The sequence below is a fragment of the Loxodonta africana genome, chromosome 25 (assembly GCF_030014295.1).
Source record: "Loxodonta africana isolate mLoxAfr1 chromosome 25, mLoxAfr1.hap2, whole genome shotgun sequence".
Lineage (NCBI taxonomy): Eukaryota > Metazoa > Chordata > Mammalia > Proboscidea > Elephantidae > Loxodonta > Loxodonta africana.
The window spans coordinates 46,173,247-46,191,417 of NC_087366.1; the positions used below are offsets into that span (position 1 = coordinate 46,173,247).

The window sequence follows — 18,171 nt, forward strand, 5'->3', positions numbered from 1 at the left end:
CTTTGCAACAGATTTTTTTTAGAGTAGTGGTACTCAAGGTATGGTTTGAGGACTCCTAAGGCTTCCCAAGACCTTTTAAGGTGGTTCATAAGGTTCTCCCTGTTCTAACCACATATCTGTGTGAGGAGGAATTTTCTTCATATTCTTTTCCCAAAACAATATACAGCAAGAGCTTTAATGCAGGGGCAGATATGATAACCAGCTGTCTCCTATTAGGCCATATATTATCAAGAGATTTTAAAAACTGTAAACAACTACTCTTCTTACTAATTTTTTTGTTTTAGAGGATACAGTAGTTTTTCATAAAAATATGTTACCATGTTATGGGTGTGTCCTAGTTTTTTAAGTGAATTAATAAATGAATATCTTTAAATATTTTCAGTTTTAGTTTATTATATGGTAAATATTGTTAGATGTAAACTGCATAAAACAAGAACTCTTTGATATTCTCAATAATTTTTAAGAGTATGAGGAGTTCCTGACAGTAAAAAGTTAAAACTCTGGATCATAGGGTGATTAGAAGTGTGGTAGAGAGATATATTCAAGTTTTTAAAAAGTGAAATAAGGTGATAATTCTTGTAACTGTATATAACCAAAAACCAAACCCAGTACCGTTGAGTCAATTCCGACTCATAGCGACTCTATAGGACAGAGTAGAACTGCCCCATAGAGTGTCCAAGGAACGCCTGGCAGATTCGAATTGCCAACCCTTTGGTTAGCAGCCGTAGCACTTAACCATATTTTAATTTTTCCAAAGTAGTGATTTACTGAAAAGAAAAGGCAGTATTGTGATAGTGACAAAAAACAAACAAGCAAAACCCCCTAGAACCATAGTAAATCTCCATAGTTAAAGAAGTAGATCGGTAAATATCAGTATATCCACACCGTAGACTATTACTCGGGTCATTATTAGAGTTAACACTGGGGAATTTGAACGACGTATAGTTGTAAACGCGGGTGGCATAGTGGTTAAGTGCTACGTCGACAGTTCGAATCCACCAGGTGCTCCTTGGAAACTCTATGGGGCAGTTCTACTCTGTCCTATAGAGTCACTATGAGTCGGAATCGACTCGACGGCACTGGATTGGGTATACTTGAATGAAAAAAGTATGAAATGGAAAATGTTTTTAATGTGATCCCATTTTGTAAAAAAATAAAACAACTCTTCAAATACCTCAAAGTCTATATGTATTTATATATGTATATAGTCTGCAAATGCTTATATAGCATGAATAAAGATATGGAAGGATAGATCCTGGTTGTTAAATTTCATAGGATGAGGAGGGTTAATATGGATGAAGAAAAAAAAAGGCTTCAATAAAAAGGGAGAAAGGAAGCTAGTATGACACAATAAATGACAATGTAGGATCCCAGGCAAAGAGATTAAAAGTTAAAGAGAGATGCCATATAACGATAAAAGGAATAAAAAGACCAAAACAGAATAAGCTTATATGCGTTCAAAATAAACAACGCAGAAACTTGAATAATTACATGGAGAAATTGAGATTTACAATCTTTATGCAAGATTGTTGTGTGCGTGTGTGTTTTTTAACATGGAAAAGTACTTGAAGTGTACAGTTTGATAAATTTTCTCATATATATAATCCCCTATAACTACCACTCAGATCAGGGTACAGAACATTTCCATCACTTCAGAAAGTTCCTAGTCTAACAACTCCTCATCTCCAAACCCTGGCCCCAGCCAGAGGGAAAGGTTAGTTTCGCCTCTTCTTGAACTTCACAGGAACAAAATCTTGGAGCGATTTTCCAAAAGGCTTCTAGCATTTCACAACGTAACAATTTGTTAAAATTCTCTAGTTGTGCCAACTGTTGGTATAAGCGTTTTCCATGCACGTTTGTTAATACTCTTCTAGCAAAGATGCATTCGATGAAGCAGAGCAAAATTTGATAAAGCTGTAGTAAGTATGCAGAACAGAATTAACTAATCATACTTACATGGACTCCTTGCCAAAAGGAAGGGCACAAATGGGAAGTTCCCAAAACTTCCAGGTGTTGCTATCACACAGGTCATATTTTCTGACCTAATGGAATTATATTACACATCAATGAAGTGATATTAAAATAACAAAAACCATAGACCTGAGAAATACAACCATATTTCTGAAAGTAGAACCATATCTTGAGGATTCAAAAGCAAAAATCACATTCAAAGTTACAAAATATTTAGAACTGAACAGTAAAAAAATTAATATAAAAGTTTATGAATTGACCTAAAATCATACTTTATATATTATAACTTCAATATACTTATTTTTTAAATTAGAAAAATGGAAGGTAGAAGATAGAAAATAAAAACCAGAGATGATCCCAAGAGAAGGATGAAAATAATAAAGACAAAAGCAGAAGTTAATAAAGTAAAAAAATGTTAAACAGAGATGATCACCCCCCAAAAAATATTTCTTTGAAAAGACTAATACAATGCAAAAACTTCTTTCAGTACTAATTAACAACAACAAAAAAAAGAAAGCACAAATGAATATTAACAATTTTAAATGGGCATAACTAAGCATGACAGACTTTTAAAATTATAAGAAAGTATTATGTGCAACATTTTGCCAGTGATTTTTAAAACCAACAAAATATGAGAGCATTTGTTGCCAGCAAACCTGCACACTAAGAAACGTTAAATGAAGTTCTTCAGGCAGGAGTGTAGATATTCAAAAAGAAATACGTTGTCCTGAAAATGTAAAAATTAAGGTAAGTATAAAATACTTTTTCTTAATTTTAATCACTATAAAATATAAATGACTGTTTAAAGCAAAATAGTAAAAATATATTGTAGAGATTACAGCATATGTAAAAATAAAATATGCAACAACTATAGCACAGTGGATGGGAAGGAGGAATTGGAAGCATATTGCTGTAAGGTTTTTACAATATAGGTAAAATGATGTAATATAGTGATATAACTAATATGAATGGTGATATAACTAAAAGGAGCCCTGGTGGTGCAACAGTTAAGCACTCAGCTGCTAATCAAATGTTGGTGCTTTGAACCCACACAGTGGCTCCATGGGAGAAAAATCTGGCAACCTGCTTCCATAAAGATTAAAAAAAAAAACCATTGCCGCAGAGTCAATTACTACTCGTAGTGACCCTTTAGGACAGAGTAGAACTGCCCCATAGAGTTTCCAAGGAGCACCTGGTGGATTCAAATTGCCAACCTTTTGGTTAACAGCTGTAGCACTTAACCACTACACCACCAGGGTTTCCCTGTAAAGATTACAGCCTAGAAAACCCTACAGGGCAGTTATACTCTGTCACATGGGGTCACAAGGAGTCAAAACTTGTCTCAAGAGCATGCAACAATAGCAACAACAGAGATAAAATGGAATTGTAAAAGTTACTCAATTAATTCAAAACCAGGCAGAAAAGGATTTAAAAAAAAAATTGAGGAGCAGATAAACAACTAGAAAATAACTATTGTAAAATATAGTAGATTTAAATCCAGCCATATCAATAATTACATTTGATATGGTCTAAACAACTCAAAAGAAAGAGATTGTCAGATTGAATTTTTTAAGTTTTAAAAAACAAGGCCTAGCAATATGCTATCTTTTAGACACCAATTTTAAATACAAAGACATACATGGATTAAAAACAAAAGGACAGAAAAAAATGCCATACAAACTCTAATTTTAAAAAAGCTGGCATGGCTTTATTAATATCAGAAAAATTAGACTTCAAAACAGGAAATACCATCAGAAATAAAAAAAGATATCGCATGATGATAAAGGAATCAATTCACGAAGCAAATATAACAGTCCTAATGGAACAACCAGAATGGAAATAATGAGAATGTTCATGCATTGTGAAAATGTGACCAATGTCAACGAACAGCTTGTGTAGAAATTGTTGAATGGGAATCTAAACTGCTTTATAAACCTTCACCGAAGACACAGTAAATTATTTTTAAAAAAAGATGTAACAATCCTACATGCATATATGTATAGATATATTTATATTTGTGACACCCTGGTGGCGTAGTGGTTGAGAGCTTGGCTGCTACCCAAAAGGTTAACAGCTCAAATCCACCAACCACTCCTTGGAAACTCTATGGGGCAGTTCTGCTCTGGCCTATAGGGTTGCTATGAGTCGGAATCGACTTGACGGCAATTGGTTTGTTTATATATATATATATGTATCCATATATCCATCACCCATCTGTCAGTTTGTCATACTGTGGTGGTTTTGTGTTGCTATGATGCTGGAAGTTATGCCACCAGCATTTCAAATACAAGCAGGGCCACCAATGGTGGACAGGTTTTAGCAGAGCTTACAGACCAAGAAGAACTAGAAAGAAAGGTCTGGTGATCCGCTTCTGGAAATTAGTCAATGAAAACTCTATGAATCACAACAGAATACTGTCTGATATAGTTCTGGAAGATGATCTCCTAGGTTGAAAGTCACCCAAAATACACAGTGGTCACAACAAGGGACTTGAGCATACCAACAATCATAAAGGTAGTGAAAGACCAGGCAACATTTAGTTTTGTTGTACATGGGGTCACCATGAGTCAGAGCACAAACTAACAACAACTCAACAGCAACTGACAACAAAAACAACATATATGTATGTGTGTATATGTATACATGTCATCAGAAGGGACAAATTGCTGGAGTAGGACATCATATAGAGGGTCAGCAGGAAAGAGGGAGATCCTCAATGAGATGGATTGACAAGGTGGCTGTAACAAATGGGCTACAACATAGCAACAATTGTGAGGATGGCAGAGGACTGGACAACATTTCATTCTGTTATACATAAGGTCACTATGAGTGAACTCAGTGGCACCTAACAAGTTTCAACAAAGCTTACATAAGCAACAAAATACATGAAGCCCAAGCTGATAGAACTGAAAAAAAGGAATAGTCAGATCCACAATTACAGTTGGATACTTCAACAGTCCTGCCTCAGTAACCATTGTATAAATAGAAAATAAGTATGGTTATAGAAATTGTGAATAACATTATTAATCAGCTTGATGTAACTGACAGTGATAGAATACTCTACCTAAACCAGCAGAAGATACAGTCTTTAAAAATGCTCATGAACAACTTAACCACAAAAAGACAACTCAATCAAAGAATGGGCGAAGGACTTGACCAGACATTTCACCAAGGGAGTATATTCAAATTGCCAACAAGCACATGAAAAGATGCTCAAAGTCGTTAGCCATTGTAGTTGTTGTTAAGTGTGGTGGAGTTGGTTCCAGCTCATAGCAACCCTATGTACAACAGAATGAAACACAGTCCGATCCTAAGCCATCCTCAGGATCACCGTCATACTTGAGCTCATTGTTGCAGCCACTGTGTCAACCCATCTCGCTGAGGGTCTTCCTCTTTTTCATTGACCCTCCACCCCACTCCACTCCACCAAGCATAATGTCCTCCATGGACTGGTTCCTCCTGACATGTCCAAAGTATGTGAGATGAAGTCTCGCCATCCTTGCTTCTAAGGAGCATTAGCCATTAGGAAGATGCAAATCAAAACCGTAATGAGATATCATCTCACCCCCGTTAGAATGGCAATGATAAAAAAAAAAGGAAAATACTAGACATTGGTGAAGTTGTGGAGAAACAGGAACTGTCGTCCATTGCTGGTGGGATAGCCATTTTGGAAAACAGTTTAGTGGATCTTCAAAAAGTTGGATATAGAACTACCATACCATCAAGCAATTCCACTCTTTGGCATATACCCGAACGATCTGAAAGCAGCAATGTAAACAGATATATGTATACCAGTGTTCCTTGCAGCACTATTCACAATAGCCCAAAAGTAAAACAGCCAAAATGCCTATCAACAGTTGAATGGGTAAACAAAATGTGGTGCATACATACAATGGAATATTACTCAGCCATAAAGAGGACTGAAGTCCTAATGCATGCCACAACATGTGTAAACCTTGAAAACATTATGCTAAGTAAATAAGTCAGACACAAAAGGATAAATACTATATCACTTATATGAAACAAGAAATTGTATAGAAACTGTAAGTAATTAGTGATTATCAGGAGTGGGAGGGAGGGGGAAAGTGGAAGGTTTTGCTTAGAATGTATTGAATGCATGTTAATGACGGTAGGATAATTCGGAAAAAGATGGCGAAATGGTTGCTCACCTTGAAGAATATAATGGATGTCACTGAAGCATACATGTAGAAACTGATGAAGTATCAAATATTTTGTTGCATATATATCTCTATAATAAAAATTGCTCATGAAACATTTGCCAAATTAGACTGTATTCTTAAAATATTAAAAGAATTGAAATCATAGAAAGTATGTTCCCTGATCACAATATGAAATTAGAACATATTTTGAAACTGAATGAAAAGGAAAATAGGACATAAAATTTGTGGGATGCAATTAGAATGGTTTTTAGTGGGAAATAGAAAAGAAGAAAAGTCTTAAATCAGTGGTCAAAGCTTCCACATTAATAAAACAGAAAAAAAAGAGCAAATTAAAGTTAAAGCAAGCAAAAAGGAAGAAATAAGGAAATAATAAAACAGTAAAAAAGAAACCAATGAAATTATAAATATAAAAAAAATAGAGAAAAATCAATAACCAAAATTGATTTAAAAAAACAATGATATTGGTAAACATTTAGTTGGAGTAATCAAGAAGAAAAAAGCAAACACAAATTACTGATATCAAATGATGGAGGGCACATTACTACAGTTCCTACAGAAATTATAATAATAATACGGGCTATTACGAACATTATAGCAATATGTTTAACAGTTTGGATGGAATGGACAAGTTCCATTAAAGACACAAACTAAAACTACACAAAATGAAATAAAAAATTTGGATAGCCCTATGTCTGTTTACAAAAATAATAATAATGAAAACCTTCTTGAAAGAGCACTCCAAGTCCAGATTGTATCACTGGATATTTCTATAAAACCTTTAAGAAAGGAGATACATGAGGAGGAAACTTCCTGACTACTTTGTGAGTACAACATGGTATTATTGTTAGCTGCCATTGAGTTGTCTCCAACTCACAGTGAACAAAACATTGCCTTGTCCTGCATTATCCTCACAATCACCAGTATGTTTGAGTCTATTGCTGTTGCTACTATGCCAATCCATTTCACAGAGGGTCTCCCTTGACCTCACTGGCCCTCTGCTTCACTGCACATGATGTGTTCTTCTGGTGATTGATCTCTCCTGATGATGTGTCCAAAGCAAATAAGTCAGATGTTTTCTTGTGATCCGTAAATTTCCACTGGCTAGCTTTAACAAGAATTCACCTGATAAAGTAAAATCAAGTCGTTCTTTCCTTAGGAGTTGTGAATAAAATGAAATCTAAAGGTAATATATTCCAGAAGGATGAGTCCTTCCTTTGTGAGTAAGAGCCAGAGGATTCTTCCATACCTGGGACCCATTTCTAAGTTGGGGGCAGTACAGGAGAGAAGCCAACTTACCAGTAATGGATAGACTTTCCTGAGATAAGGAGAAACCAGTTGAACTTTTGATAAATATGTGGGCTGGCATATCTGATTTGAATCTTAAAGAGCCCTAAAACAAAGATAATCCTCTCCACTAGTCAATCTGTTGTTACATGGAATTTTGCTGAGTAAAATATGTAAGACCTATGTGACAAAAACTTCAGAAATCTCCTGAAAGAAAGGATAAATATGCTCCACAATATAAAAACCAAAAAGTAAATTGAAGCCTTGAATTATGATATTAAAGGATTCTATGCACAAAAAATTGAATGACACAGAAAGCATTAAAAAGAGATGGAAGGAATAGATAGTCACTGTACCAAAAGGAATCAGTCGAAGTTCATCAATTTCAGGAGGTAGCATTTCACCAAGAACCACTGTTACTGAAGGAAGAAGTACAAACCACATTGAAAAAGCAATGGGGAAAACAAGGATCCAGGAAGTGACAGAACAGCAACTGAGATGCTTCAACAAATGGATGCTATGCTGGAAGTGCTTCCTTGTCTGTGTCAAGAAATTTAGAAGACAGCTATTTGGCCAACAGACTGGAAGAGATCCATATTTATGCCCATTCCAAAGAAAGGCAATCAAATGGAATATAAAAATTATCAAACAATATAGATAATTCAAAAACAGCTATAGCTGTACATCAGCAGGGAACTGCCAGGAGTTCAAGCCAGATTCAAAAAACGACTTGTTAACAAGGAATATCATTGTTAATGTCAGACAGATCTTCACTGAAAGGGGAAAATATCAGAAAGATGTTTACCTGTGTTTTATCGGCTATCTGAAGGCATTTGACTGTGTGGAACATAACAAATTATGGATTACATTACAAAGAATGGGATTTCTGGAACATTTAACTGTGCTCATGCTGAACTTGTATGTAGATCAAGAGGCCATCGTTAGAACAGAACAAGGTTTTAAATGTGGTTTAAAATCAGGAAAGGTGTGCATCAAGGTTGTATCCTCTCATCACATTTATTCAATCGGTATGCTGAGCAAATAATCCAAGACTGGACTATATGAAGAAGAATGGAGCATCAGAATCAGAGGAAGACTCATTAACAACACAGTGGCATATCTAGGGTATTGCACTGGCCTTGGGTGCATGTGCCACTGAGCAGTTTCTGTTAACCAGTTATGGCCCCACATCCTAAAGGTTAACAAGCTTGATTTGTATTTTTCAGCTGATATTATAGTAAAGTTATTTAAAAGAAGGTATCAGGTGTTTGGACTTGGGCACAATTTTGGTGCTTGCCATAGGCTCCATTTCCCGTAGATACACCGCTGGCAATACCAGGTTAATAGACATTTCTCAGTGGCACCCAAGCGCCCAGAACTGGTGTAATACCTGCCATATCCTAGTTATGTCTCTTACCTATGATATGCAAAAGACACAACCTTGCTTGCTGAAAATGAAGATGACTAGATCAAATCCACCAGGCAGTCCTTGGAAACTCTATGGGGCAGTTCTACTCTGTCCTATAGGGTCGCTATGAGTCGGAATCGACTCGATGGCACTGGGTAGAAGTACTTACTGATGAAAGTCAAAGGCTACAGGCTTCAGTACGTGAAGAAAACAAAAATCCTTACAGCTGGGCCCATTAACAACATCATGATAGACAATGAAGAAATTGACTTGTCAAGGATTGCATTTTACTTGGATCAACAATCAATGCCCATGGAAGCAGCAGTCAAGAAGTCAAACGACATATTGCATTGGGCAAATCTGCTGCAAAAGACCCCTTTAAAGTCCTAAAAAGCAAAGATATCACTTTGATGACTAAGATGTGCCTGACCCAAGTTGTGGTATTTTCAGCCACCTCATATGCATGAGGAAGCTGGACAATAAAGAAGAAAGACCGAGGAGGAATTAGCACACTCAAATTGTAGTGTTGATGAAGAATATTGACTATACCTTGAACGGCCAGAAGAACAAACAAATCTGTCCTGGAAAAAACACAGCCAGAATGCTCCTTAGAAGTGAGGATGGCAAGACTTCACCTTGGTTACTTTGGACACATCATTAGGAGGGACCAATCGCAGGAGAAGGACATCATGCTTGGTAAAGTAGAGGGTCAGTGAAAAAGGGGGAGACGCTCAATGAGATGGATTGACACAGTGGCTGCAACAAGGGACTCAAACATAGCAACAATTGTGAGGATGGTACAGGACTGGGCACTATTTCATTCTATTATACATAAGGCTGCTATGAGTCAGAGCTGACTTGATGGTACCTAACAACAACAATAATAACACAATATAAAAATATACATTTTCCCTATGTTAATTTATGAATGCAATGTCATCTCAATAAAAATACTTTTTTTTCCCCCTAGAACTACACAATGTGTTTCTTGAGTTTATATAGAAAAATAACCAATAAGAGCACCAAGAAAAAACACAGAATAAGAACAGTGATAGAGTACTGGTCAAACCAGACATTAAAATAAATTATAAAGTCTCAGTATTTAAACAATGAGATGTTACTCTTGAAAAGGCAGGTAAGGCCAAGGTGACAAAACAAAAATCCAGAAATGGACCAAAATACATATAAGTATTAAATAATGAGGGTAGCATCGAATCAATGGGGGATAATGGTCTTGAGATAATTGGGTAGTCATCTGAGGAAAAAAAATAAGGTTGGAGCTATACTTTGCACTGTACACCAGATTAAATTTGAAGTGGGCTGAATAAATACAACCAAATTAATTCAGTAACAACTAGAAGAAAATATAGAGTTCTTTTACAGATTCAGAATAGAGAAGACCTTTTAAACTATACCACAAAATCCAGGAAACAAACCAAAATAAAAAATGATCATTTTGACTCCATGAATCTAAAAAATAGATAGAAAATGATAGATAATATGGCAAATAGACACCATAAACAAAGCCAAAAGAAAATGGAAAACTGGGGGGATATTACTCACAACTTATATCAATAAAAAAGATAATTCTTAATTCATAAGACTTCTATAAATCAATAAATAAAAGACTAATAATCCAATAGAAAAATGAACAAGAGAAATGAACAAGTAGTTCACCAAAAGGGAAGTACAACTGGCACTTGAACATATGGAATGATGTTTAACCTTTCCCATTACAAGAGAAATGGAGATTGAATCTACATCAAAGGACCATATCTAGCTTACTTTCTAAATGTATGACCACACGTTATACTGGGGTAGTGAGTTCAAGGGAGCTCAGGGCTGATCAGAGAAAAAGATAAGGCCACATGGCAGCAGTGTTGTATGTACAACAAGCTATTTATTAGGGCTGACCACTTGCCGATTTCCACATGAGGCCATCTACCACAGCAGAAGGCCTTCCAAAGGCTGGTGATGCTGGGAGCCACCGGCAGGAAGAGGGCAAGGATGTCCCTCAGGAAACAAGGTGGGGACACTCTGGGTCAGATTGCTCCACAGGGCAGTAGTAGCTTTGGGTCTCCGTAACTACCATCAGTTGCTGTCAAGTTGATTCTGACCCTTGGCAACCCCATGTATGTCAGAGTAAAACTGTGCTCCACAGGGCTTTTAATGGCTGGTTTTTCAGAAATAGACCACCAGGCCTTTTGTTCCCAGGTGCCTCTGGGTGGACTTCAACCTTTTGGTTAGCAGCCGAGTAGGTTAACCATTTGCTCTGCCCAGGGACACTTTTATAACTAGAGGGTTTATCCTACCTATCTCTAGCAGATATGGTCGCTGTGAGTCGGAATGAACTCGACGGCAGTGGGTTTTGGGTTTGGATCGCTAGCAGACGTTGGGTATAGTTTCACTAGGTATGTAGAGCTGGAAGGCTCTATGTGACTAACAATCTATTTATTTGGGTTATTTTCAAAAACAATTAGATACGTAAAAATTTCAGTTTAGTGCAGGCAGGCTTTATGTGCTAAGGAGACCAGTCAGTTATGGGGCCAATACACAGAGGCCATCTTTGTCTCATTTATATGATGGGAAGATTGTGAGGAAAGAAAATATCTCGGATATTACTGACGAGAGGGTATGCTGGTGCAACTGCTTTAGAGGGCAATATAGTAGTATCTATAAAAATTATAAATCCATATACACTGTGACTCAATAATTCCACTTTTAGGAATGTGTCCTACAAATATACTCAAAGGTACAAAAGGACATATGTACAGGGATACTTATTGTAACTTTGCTGTAATGGCAAAGGATTGAGAACAAATGTTAATCGGGTTACTAGTTAAATGAACTATGGTCCCCCCATAATTTGAAATACTATGAGAATATGTAAACATCTCTAAGACATAAGGTTAAGTGAAGAAAATAAGACTCAGAAAAACATGTGTTTAACATGCAACATTTGTATAAATAGGAGGGAAAAATAGCATATCTTTATAGGTTTAAATATCCATACAAATTTTATAGAAATATAAACATGAACAATAGTTACCTATGGGACATAGGTGGGCTTGTGGGAACGAGTGATGGGTACAGAGTGGCAGGGACAATTTTCACTGTATTTTTAAAAATTTATTTTTTGTTATTAAGAATATACACAACAGAACATACACCAATTCAACAATTTGTACATGTACAATTAAGTGACATTGAGTACATTCTTCTAGTTATATAATCATTCTCACCCTCCTTTTTTCACTGTATTTTTAATGTAATTTGCTTTCAGCTATGGCTATGTGAGTAAATTATCTATTCCAAAAATTAAAGAGAATAATTAGATCTATTCTATTAAGGGGAAACCCTGGTGGCGTAGTGGTTAAGTGTTATGGCTGCTAACCAAGAGGTTGGCAGTTCAAATCCGCCAGGTGCTCCTTGGAAACTCTATCGGGCAGTTCTGCTCTGTCCTATAGGGTCGCTATGAGTTGGAATCGACTCGACAGCAGTGGTAATGGGTATTGTATTGAGGTGGCCATGGTGGTGTATTAACTGGCACAAGCAAGTTATAAGTAACGTGCATGACATGCAATTTTTGTAAAGATTGTGTGTGTGTGTAGCTGTGTATTTTTTAATGAGTGTACAGAAAGATATATAAGGATTTATGGGAAATTTTAACATTACCTCAGAGGTGTAGAGAGTTATTATTAACTCTTCCTTTACGCGTCTTTGGACCTGTGACCAACACGTATTGCTTTTGATTTTTTAAAATATGGGATCACAAAATTTTTTAAAGAAATAAGAACTTTTTTATGGTTCTGTTTTGCCACAATCAAAAATGAAATTTGTAGAAAATATAAATAAATGCAAACACCTGTTTTATTATTTTATAGGTTATAATCATCTGGGTATATGATCCAGAAAATGCAGACCGCGATGAGTTGCTACGGAAGGCAAATGAACCTTCACGAGTAGGTGGAAGCGTTATTATCATCATAGATTATTGTCATTTCTTTTTTAAGGCTGTGGATGATTTACAATGAATAGATAAGGTTTTATCTGGTTCAGAGCTAAGTATACACATTTTCATTATGCTTTAAATTTAGTTTAGCCGTTATACTGATTTCGAACTTGTGCGTCATTGCTATAATTATAAACCTTTCTTTAAAATCCTTATTGAGCATTCTCAGTATTTTCTATGAACCTCATTACGGTAAGTCCCCTGGTCACGAACTTAGGAACGGGTGCTTGCCCTTTGACGTTATGTAAATTTGCCCTCACTCTGACACAGTTGAAGCAGCCTGTACTTCCAACCAGTTCTTTATCACAATCACCGTCACTTGCCGCACGTGCAGCTTTTAAATCATTGAAAAGGCTTCGAGCCTTTTCTTGCACTGAAGTAAGAACCGTGTGCAACTGTTCTACTTAACTACAAATTCAACTTAAAGACACACTTAGGAACTGAACTGGTTCGTCACCTGGGGCCTACATGTTTGCCTGAAGGCGCTGACCATTAAAGCACTTTGAAGGTGTTCCTCGATCATCTTATATTGAAACCATTCTTCAAAAATCTCTCTAATCTCTATTGAACCTTTTACCCCTTGGAGGATAGTGAATTCTCTAAACGTGCAACACAGTGAATAGGTAAGTCCTTTCTTTTATTTGTTATAAATTTACCTTTTTCAAGATTTACATTCTGTCTGTTGCAATTAAAATGTATTGAAGAGAAATCTAAAATCAGCCGTTAGCTGGCTATTTGTTTCTCATGGGGCTGTTTGCATCTTAAAGAGTCAAGATCTGTCTGATTTTTTAAATATGCCTGATAATTATGATAATCAATTTCACAAGAGATGGGCTGATAAGTCAGAATGACAAATCAATTAATCAATGGTTTTATTTGGTAATCAACTTTAGAGAGAATAAAATAAATTAATGGTCAGTAAACACTTTAAGCATCACTCCCTTAACTTCTAATCTTTTAAAGTGAACTCATGTACACTTTTAGGTTACTTAGTCCATGTGTACCTAGTATTTTGTTTTTTTAAAAAATCTCTATGCTGATTCATGACTATGTCATTTCTTTAAAACCTTTACATGGCTCTTCATAAGAAACAGCAGATTCTAACTCTTAGACCCTTAACATGGTGCACGAAGCCCTTGATATTGTCTCTGCTACTCACCTCTGGCTTCCGCTCTCCACTTGTCTTGGCTCCAGCAGCAGTACGTCTGCTGTCCCATGCGTCTGTGTCTTTGCCTATGCTGGTCTCTCTACATCGACTATCCTTTTCCTTTTTTCATCTAGCTAACTTCTAACCACCTGTTAGGTCTCGAGCCTGGTGTCACTTGCCTCCAAGAAGCTTGTCGTGACCACATTGGAAATTTTTCACCTGTGTAGGTGGAAGGGATTATTCTAATGCTACAGTTTTGATCAGTCACCAACAAAATTGCTATGGCAAAATGTAAATTGTCTGTTTTATATAAACCAGTACTTTGCCTGATAGACACCAAAGCCTAACTCTTCTTTCTTCATCCTCTTCCTTAACCATCTTCAACTTCAACCTTTAAATAATCCCTTAACTTCAATTCATTCCTGTGTTTTATTCTATTTTTGGCCCTCAACTCACCTTTGTCTCTCATCCCATTAACCCCTCTCTGAGGTTTACCCTGTTGCCTATACTCACAGCAGGGGAAAGAGGATCAGCAGCGGGGTGAGGCTCAGAGATGGGGTACAGGATAACTGTTTTCCACAGTTTGGTATAAAAAATTACTAAAAAGATCGTGGTTTTGTTTTGTCTTTCCTCTTTATTACCATTTTAATTGTCAATTATTCAACAATCAATGCCCATGGAAGAAGCAGTCAAGAAAGCAAACTACGTATTGCCTTGAGAAATCTGCTGCAAAAGATCTCTTTAAAGTGTTAAAAAGCAAAGACGTCACTTTGATGACTGAAGTACACCTGACCCAAGCTATTAGTATTTCCAATCGCGTTATATGCATGCAAACCTGGACAATGAAAAATGGAAGACCAGAGAAGAATTGACACATTCCAGTTGTGGTGTTGGTGAAGAATATAGAACACGCTCTGGACTGCCAGAAAAACGAACAAATCTGCCTTGGAGGTAGTACAAGCAGAATGCTCCTTAAAAGTGAGAATGGCAAGACTTCATTACACTTACTTTGGACATGTCATCAGGAGGGATCAATCGCTGGAGAAAGACATCATGCTTGGTAAAGTGGAGGGTCATTGAAAAAGAGAGAGACCCTCGATGAGAAGGATTGACGCAGTGGCCACAACCACGGGCTCAAACACAGCAATGATTGTGAGGGTGGTGCAGGATCAGGCAATGTTTTGCTCTAAGTCAGAGTTGACTCACGGCACCTAAGAGCTGTGAATTATAACATCATGTATAAAAAGCACAAAAGCTAAGTATACAGTTTATTGAATAATTAAAAAGTGAGTAACTGTATAACCACTATCTAAATCAAGAAATAAAACACTGGTAATAGTCCAAAAGGCTCCCACGTTGCCTGCAAGAGCATAATTTCTCCCTCTATTCTAGAGGTGCATGTACACATAATCTCTCCCTTCCCCCAGAGGTAACCATTATTCTGAATTTTATGGTAACAATTTCCTTGCTTTTCCTTTTAGTTTACCATGTGCTTTCCTAAACAATGCAGTTTCGTGAGTTTTTTTTTTTTTTTTTTAACTTTATTTAAGTGGAATCATGCTGTGTATACAGTTTGTATCTTGCTTTTTTTGGTTCAACTTTATGCTTGTAAGGTTTACCCATGTTGTTGTTGTTGTTAGGTGCAGACGAGTCGGTTCTGACTCATAGTGACCATATGTACAACAGAACGAAACAATGCCTGGTGCCGCGCCACCCTCACAATCATTGCTATGTTTGAGCCCATAGTTGCAGCCACTGTGTCAATCTATCTCATTGAGGAGCTTTCTCTTTTTTGCTGACTCTCTACTTTACCAAGCATGATGTCCTTCTCCAGGGACTGGTCCCTCCCGATAACATGTCCAAAGTACTTGAAAGTCACGCCATCCTCGCTTCTAAGGAGCATTCGGACTGTACTTCCTCCAAGACAGTTTGGCTTGTTCTTCCTGCAGACTATGGTATGTTCAAGATTCTTCATCAACACCATAATTCAAAGGTACCAATTCTTCTTCAGTCTTCCTTATTCATTGTCTACCTTTCATATGCATATGAGGTGATTGAAAAATACCATGACTTGGACCAGGTACACCTTAGTCCTCAAAGTGACCTCTTTGCTTTTGAGCATTTTAGTGAAGTTTTTTTGCAGGAGATTTGCCCAATGCAATGTGTCATTTGATTTCTTGACTGGTGCTTCCGTGGGCATTGATTGTGGATCCAAGTAAAATGAAATCCTCGACAATTTCAATTTTTCTCCATTTATCATGATGTTGCTTATTGATCCAGTTGTGAGGATTTTTGTTTTCTTTATGTTGAGGTGCAATCCATACTGAAGACTGTGGTCTTTGATCTTCATCAGTAAATACTTCAAGTCCTTTTCACTTTCAGCAAGCAAGGTTGTGTCATCTGCATATCACAGGTTGTTAATGAGCCTTCTTCTAATCCTGATGCCTTATTCTTCTTCATACAGTCCAGCTTCTTGGATTATTGGCTCAGCATACGGGTTGAATAACTATGGTGAAAGAATACAAACCTGACACACACCTTTCTTAATTTAAAACCACGTAGTACCCTGTTGCTCTGGTCTGTGTGTAGGTTCCTCATGAGCACAATTAAGTTTTCTGAAATTCTCATTCTTTGCAATGTTATCCATAATTTGTATGATCCACATGTTGTATGTACCTATAATTTGTTCATTTTCATTGCTGTATGGTATTCCATTGTATGAATATATCACAAATTATTTCTCCATTTTACTGTTGGTGGATATTCGGGTTGTTTAATGTTTACAAATTTTGAGACTGTGAATACATTCTAGAAAATATGCCTAGAGGCTGAAATTGCTGTTTTAAGCTATTGTAACTCCAAATTCACTAGGTAATGAAAACGGTTTTGCAAAATGATTGGACCAGTTTACTCTTCTACCAGTTACATATGAGAGTTCTTGTTGCTCCACATCTTTACCAACACTTGATTTGTCAGATTTTAAATTTTTGCCCATATGATGGGCTTATAATGGTATCCTATCGTGGCTTTAATTTGCATTCTCATAATTATTGAGAGTTAGCACATTTTCATTTGTTTACTGGGCATTTGGATTTCCCCAGTGTGTATGTGTGTGCGTGCATGTGTGAAGTGTCTATTCACTCCTTTTGATTATTTTAAATTTTAATTTGTAGGTCTTATCTATTTTGGATTGGGGACTTTCTATTATATGTAAATATCTTCTCTGACTCTTGGTTTGTATTTTCATTCTCTTTTTGAGGTCTTTTGATAAACAGAAAGTTGTTATTTTTAATATTGTAAAACTTTTCTTATTTTTTTCTTCATGGTTAGTATTTTTTGTATATTGTTTAAGAAGACCTTTCATACCATTAAAGTTTTGAAGATATTCTCCTATGTTATTTTTAACAGGTTTCTAATTTTTCCTTTCTCATTTACATCTTTAATGATTTTGGGATTGATTTTTGTGATTGGTGTGAATTAAAACTACAGTTTCATTTTTTTTTCACACATGGAAAATTGATTAAAAACTCTTCCATTCCCCACTACTCTACAGTGCCGTTCAGTCACATATACCTATATGTGTATAGGTATGTTTGTCGACTCTCTCTGGTGTTTAATTAGTCTATTTGTCTACCCCTGTGCAATACCACACTGCCTCAGTTATATAATTGTACAAGTCTTCATATCTGATAAAGCATGTGCTATTTTCTTTTTTTGCTATTTTTATGGCATTTCCATATACATTTTAGGATTAGCTTGCTAATTCACACACGCACGCACACACACATACACACACAAAGGGGATTTTGATTAGGCTTTCATCAAACCTATATAAATCAATTTGGAAGAATTTATATTTTAAAATGGTGAATCTCCAGTCCATGAACTACCTGAACCTAGAGTGTTATTAGTGGGAAAATTCCTTTAATGCAGGAATTTTCTATTTCTACTCAAGTCAGTTTCCTAGAAATTTGTCCATTCCAAAGATTCCTTTAATCATTCTGGAAATTTTTCATTTTTCTATTTCTTCTTGAGTCACTCTAAGAAGTTATAATTCTTTTAGATATTTGTTGATTCCAACTAAGTTCTCAAATTGTTGTTATTTGTTCATAATATACTCTTATTTCTTTTTAATGTCAGCAGCACCTCTGTTGCTGTCCTTTTTTCC

General features: G+C 36.3%; 1 protein-coding gene across 1 annotated transcript in view; it reads left to right on the top strand.

Moving 5' to 3' along the window:
• The window catches only part of CATSPERE (catsper channel auxiliary subunit epsilon), a 192,176-nt gene that overhangs the window by 27,092 nt on the left and 146,913 nt on the right, over window positions 1-18,171 (top strand). Inside the window, exon 7 of the mRNA XM_064276949.1 lies at window positions 12,729-12,806. Coding sequence (XP_064133019.1) covers window positions 12,729-12,806 — 78 coding nt within the window. The remainder of the gene's footprint in view (window positions 1-12,728; window positions 12,807-18,171) is intronic.